Below are 6,000 nucleotides of genomic sequence, written 5' to 3'. Positions count from 1 at the left end.
TTAATCAGCCTGTGAAGAGCCTCAGACGTGCCTTATGCCCAGGTACCGGAGATTGATTAATCCCGATCCGTGTGGGCTTCGCAAGTCTTGGGCGGTGGGGGTTTGGCCTCGTTGCTTGAACCGTCAGCCATTTACAAGCATCTGCCAGCAAAGCTGCGTCGAGAGCCACACGCAACTCCATTACTCGCACTCCTCCTTTTTTCTTCGTCTCCGGCCTCTCGGCTCTCTGGTCGACAATCGTGGATGCCATTTGCCAAAGGAGGCATCGACCGCTGCCTGTTTTCCCGCCATAGCCTGGTGCCTCAGCCTTGCAATCCCGGCCTTTACCCGCGACCTGCTCGACAACATCTCTCTCCCTTGACTCGCCTTGGGAACGGTGACGACGAATTTCTCGAGCAGAATATCTCTCGCGATAGATAAATATCCCCCGCTGTCGTCAAGGAGGCTGTTTATCTACTCAACCTCACACCCGAATCAATCCTCCTGCCACTGTTGGTCCCCTACGGAGCCCCCGAAACCGCCAGGATGATGCCATCCGCGCACGTCTACGGCCACCACCAGTTTAATCCCCAGGCGGATTCGTCCTGGATGCACCAGCAGGCGGGCCATCACCAGCAACACGTCCACCAGGCTGCTGCCGCCGCGGCTGCCGCTCAGCAACAACAGCAAGCTCAACAGCAAGCTCAACAACAGCAGGCCCAGCAGCAACAGCATCAGCAGCAACAACAACAGGCCCAACAGGCCCAGCAGCAGCAGCAGCAGCAGCAACAGCCTCACTATGGACGCATGCCCGGTGGCCACGCCAACGTCAACAATAGCATTGCCGCTTCCCACGGGCAGGATGGCGGGCACGATAACATTTCGGAGGACAACCGGAGGACAATGGCATACATCGCGGACCTCTTGAGCGAGAATACCAGAGAGGCAGCCCTGTTGGAACTCAGCAAGAAGAGAGAACAAGTGCCCGAGCTGGCGCTCATATTGTGGCACTCGTTCGGTATGGACTTTCCCCATGGCCCCCTTGGAGACTAACATCCACTACTCCTGAGGCGGTACTGACAGAGAGTACACGCAGGCGTCATGACATCTCTCTTGCAAGAAATCATTTCTGTATATACGCTTCTCAACCCTTCGCAGCTCACGGCAGCCGCATCAAACAGAGTGTGCAATGCGCTAGCTCTACTCCAGTGCGTGGCATCCCACAACGATACGCGGACCCTATTCCTCAACGGTAAGCGCAAATCTAACATGTCCCCTGCACATGACGAATCGGGCTGCAGATTGACTTACTGACCTCGGGTAGCGCACATCCCTCTCTTCCTCTACCCTTTCTTAAACACGACGTCCAAATCGCGACCGTTTGAGTACCTCCGCCTGACAAGCCTAGGCGTCATCGGGGCCCTAGTTAAGAACGACTCATCCGAGGTCATCAACTTCCTCCTCACAACCGAAATCATCCCCCTGTGCCTTCGAATCATGGAGACGGGATCGGAGCTCAGCAAGACGGTTGCCATCTTCATTGTTCAGAAGATATTGCTAGATGACAACGGCCTCAATTACATCTGCGCCACCTACGAGCGTTTCTATGCTGTCGGCACTGTCCTGAGCAATATGGTTGCTCAGCTCGTCGAATCCCAGACCGCTCGCCTGCTTAAGCATGTGGTGAGATGCTTCCTTCGGTAAGGATCCCCGGGAAATGATGTTGCGACGCCTAATGAGAAAGTTATTCTGACATGAAGATGGTGCAGATTGAGTGACAATGCCCGAGCCCGTGAAGCTCTCCGACAATGCCTCCCAGAACCCCTGCGGGATGCCACCTTTTCGTCTGTCCTCCGTGACGATGCGGCCACTAAGAGATGCCTCGCTCAGCTTTTGATTAATCTCTCCGACAATGTTGTGGACCCTAATTCTGCCGTATCTGCCCTCTAGGCGAAGATGAAAAAATGAAAGAGGAAACGAAAAAGGAGAAGAAGGAGAAGAAAGAAGAAAAGAAAGGGAGAAGAAAACAGACAAGATGCGCAGAATTAGTGGACACCATGATTTGCATTGATGGGAGAGATTTACGGAAGTTTAGACGAACGGTTTTCACGACATTACGGACGGCAAAAGAACCAGTGGACCCAAAAAAGTAATCTGCAATTATTGATACCCGCAGCTGCTCGACACATCTCACCGCAGCATATTTCTTCCCATCTTCTCCCGAGGCGCCCGACGTTTGTCCTTTGCCTCTGCATGCTACGAAGAATGCGGGAGTCATACTCTAAAAGACCTGGATAAAATCCCAGGTCTTGAATGTACCATTTTCTCATAAGCCGGGTGAGGTGGCTCATGTATGCACTGTGATTAGTGCCCGATTTTTCTTTTCTCCTCGCGATATTTTTGCTATTTTGTTTTTATTTGTACCCTTTCTCGCTTCTCTCTACGCGTTTCATATGGAGGGGGAAAAATCACGTATATTAGCGGGAAACGGTTTGCATATTCTAGGGGCTTGCAGCACATGACGAGTCTTCTTGGACCCCGGAGATGTGCCCGGCAGGAAGGATTCCAGGCGGCAGCAGACATGGGGCTCTGTATTGATCTGTTGATTGCCGGCACGGTTATATGGATTCGCGCTGTGTTGCTCTTGGAACGGCGAGAGATGATTCGCCCTGGAAGGCGTCAAAGGTCAAAGGCGTTGGTTAGCAAAGGGGGCGAAGGGGCGGGATAAGTGAGGTTTTTTGACACGGCCAAAAAGAAGAAAAAAGGTGAGCGGGAGTTGGGGAGACTTGATAGGAAATGGAGCACGATGGGAGTAGATAGGTTTGCGTGTACGAGTTGTCTGTATGTATGGGTAGGGGAATGTAACTATATTGTTTCTCGCGGCCTTGTGTGTTCTTCTCGGGGCTCGATATACATTACATTGTTACTGGTTTCGCTGATTCTGTCTACAGATGATCTGACGGACGGGCTCCTTTTGGGAACAACCACGTTTGGGTTCGAGCACGTTACGGCACGCACATGATGATTGGCGCCAGGTTACTGGGCAGGGGATGACAGGCTCATCACTTTATCTCGCGTCCGATGGCGAAGTCAGATTCTACATGCATGCCGTCTCCCCCCTCATCCCCAAGCTAGTTGACATCAAAACCGGCATTCATAGCACTTGATGCCCGTCTTCCTCGTGTTTTATTTTGTCATTCAAGGTCAATGGTGATAACCTTTTTGCCTCTTTTCTGTTTCTCCTCTTCCTTTCGTCCAGGTCTTGCCGTGTTGTGCCTATCTTGGGACACGCATTCCCCCTTGTTCGTCTTCCCGTGCCGGCAAGAGTCCGAGAACTCCCCCAAGATATGACACAGACGCGATGTGATACGATGGGGCCGGGTATATATGTTGGGAAACGGGGTGGACGGATTTAGCGGGCCGCGGGTGAGGATGCCGGGATGTTTCTTTGCCTTGTATGGGCTTGGGTGAGGGGATAAAAACCCTCGCGCCTCTTGTGTGTGATGTGTATTACTTCCTCGGGGAGAGACGGGTGAGGGCGGGTAGAAGGGGCAAGGGGGGGTGAGCGTGTCTGTGTGTTGAGGATGTTCAAGGGCCAAGTGTCGAGGGTCGAGGTTCGAGGCTTTTTGGGAGTGGGTAATGGGGTATGGGATGGTATCAAGAAAGGAAAGCTCCATGGCTGCAGACGGCATCTATCCGGATCTCGTCGACGAGGGGGGGCGTGTATGATGTTATGCCTAGACGGGCAAGTTTTGTCGACAGAGAGGGGGTGGCGAGAGGCTAAAGACGATGGGAGATTGAAGGTTGAAACGAAAGAGGCAGAAAGCATGTCGTCGAAAGTTGGAAGTGGAGAGACGGCAAAGGAAAAAGAGACGATTTTCGGGAGTGAGAAGGAAGAGAGGGGGGGGGCAAGTTTGGCGGCAGAGGGGTGTAAGGCGAAGATTCAACGGAGGGAGCCCGGTGAGGAGAAGGGAGGGGGGGGTCTCACCTTGTTTGGCGGTTAGGGTGAGAGAGGGGGGGGGGGGGGTTTAACTTGGACCAAAAGCTGTCCATTTTGTATTTAGTTGGTTTTTATTTTGTTTGGATTTTTTGAAACTGGGGGCTTTCGATCGTCTTTGCATTATTTTAGTGTTTCGTGGCCGGTTTTTATGATGGACGTTTAAACGTACGAGTTTCTGGATGCCGAAAGGGTGGTTCGAGCAAGAGTCCACTTTTTTATTGGCTTCTGGTTGGTTGAAATGGTTTAAATTCCCAAACGGGCAATCTTGATTACCGGCCCCCCCAAGGTCTTTTTGAAAAGAGGCAAAAGATTGGACAGGAGAGATGAGGAATATGGTATCACGGCGAGGTTAGAGTTGGGGAGCACAGGTTCGGGATTTCGGGGTTATAGCTCTGTGGGAAAAGGGAGCGAGTCGTGGCACGTTATTGTCCGTTGGTTTAATCACTTTGACAAATACTGGATTAGTACTAAGATATCGAGATACTATAGTAGTCTGTGTATACGAATCTTTGATGGAGATGCGTGTGATGTGGGAGTAAAAGATGAAAAGAAAAAAAAAAAAGGAGACGGGGGGAGTGTGTGTGAGTGAGAGAGAGAGTACTAGTACATCGCATGTCGTGCCGCAGACATCGCGTATCGTACTAGGTAGCGTATTGTATGGAGACGCCCAAAGTATTTGCATTTCTTCACCTTGTATTTGTTCAATCTTCCCACCCCGTCCGTATTCTTGGCCTCCTGCTTTTTGGAATCAAGTGGCAGCATTTGCCGTCTTGGCTGCACCACGCAAATCATCTCTTTTTTGCCACCAGGGGGGCAGTTGGAGAGTAGGGGAGAGGGGGGGCGTATAAGCATGGAATTCTGTTTGGGTCATTTTTGAGGCCATCTACTAATCTATCCGGGCCCTCATCTCATGCACATGTGCGGACAGTGTTTGCTATCTGGCCGATTCTCAAGGCCTCACCCAAGAGTATGTAACCATGGATGCTACCTGTACTAACCTGACTCCAACCCAAACCGCTCGGTGCAGAACGAACCGAAGAGATTAAATAACAAAATGACAAAGCACGCCCAAAAGGGAATTTCAGTATCCTATTTACGGAAGAGGCCACAAAGGATCACTGAATGAATGAATGGAAAAAGACCAGAGTGGCGTGTCCCCTGTGCTCAGAAGCTCGGCAATTGCCACAACAAGAACACTGATACGGAAGCATTTCGCGCATCAAGAAAAAAAAGGATACGAAGCGAATGACCCCATCCGTAACTCCGTAATAGATGGGATTCGTTTCGAAGCTCCGCGCTCCGTTTCCCGGCCCCCAAAAATCCCCTTCCTCTAGTGCCAAAAAGAAAGCATCACCCAAGAGGAAAAAAAGAAGAAAAAACAAGCGTCCGGTCGAGGTTAGTTTATTACTAACTACCGCAATACGACCGCGCAAAAAAGGGGGACGATCTTGGTGATTGCGGCGCCTAACTCAACCGGTTGATTGTCCGCGCGCAGGAATAAGACAACCTCGTCGGCTCTCGCGAACAAAAATCCATGCGGGATCCGGAAATTATTCAAGGGTAGACAGACAGACAAGACAAAAAAAGAGAGAGGGGAGGAGGAGGAAGGAGGATGAGCAATTCCCCAAAGCAGAAACAAGATGCGCCCGGCAGATGAAAGGATGGATAAAACACCGTTGGATGGATTAGCTAATGGGTGTTAAAATAGGTACTATAATATATGATACTTTCTGGGGATCCTTTTTGACACATGACACACGCAGGATGCCACAGTATGTACGGGTTTGGGGTTGGATTCCCCCAAGTCCAAGGTAGCATCGCATCGCATCGACCATCTCGTGCCGCATCGCTTCGGCTGCGCCCTTCATTTGTTCCGTAGTTTCGCGCCCTTATTATTCAGGTACGAGTACGCAAAAAAAAAAAAAAAAAAAAGAAAAAGAAAAAAAAAACCGTAAACGCACAAGCCCTTGCCGCGGAAAAAGAAATCACAAACCGGACCAAACATCAAATCCTCCATTCTT

At 50.8% G+C, this 6,000-nt stretch overlaps 1 protein-coding gene across 1 annotated transcript; it reads left to right on the top strand.

The window, feature by feature from the left end:
• Nucleotides 1-525: 525 nt before the first annotated feature.
• Nucleotides 526-1,929, top strand: Triagg1_9762 (uncharacterized protein; the record flags this gene model as incomplete). Its single annotated transcript, XM_062904755.1, has 4 exons — nt 526-997; nt 1,076-1,231; nt 1,304-1,679; nt 1,749-1,929. The coding sequence occupies 4 exons, from the start codon at nt 526-528 to the stop codon at nt 1,927-1,929; spliced, it is 1,185 nt and encodes a 394-aa protein (XP_062751332.1).
• Between the last annotated feature and the right edge of the window lie 4,071 nt (nt 1,930-6,000).

The sequence above is a fragment of the Trichoderma aggressivum genome (genome assembly GCF_033847375.1).
Source record: "Trichoderma aggressivum f. europaeum strain CBS 100526 chromosome Unknown scaffold_058, whole genome shotgun sequence".
Classification (NCBI taxonomy): domain Eukaryota; kingdom Fungi; phylum Ascomycota; class Sordariomycetes; order Hypocreales; family Hypocreaceae; genus Trichoderma; species Trichoderma aggressivum.
This window is presented reverse-complemented; position numbering and strand designations above follow the sequence as displayed.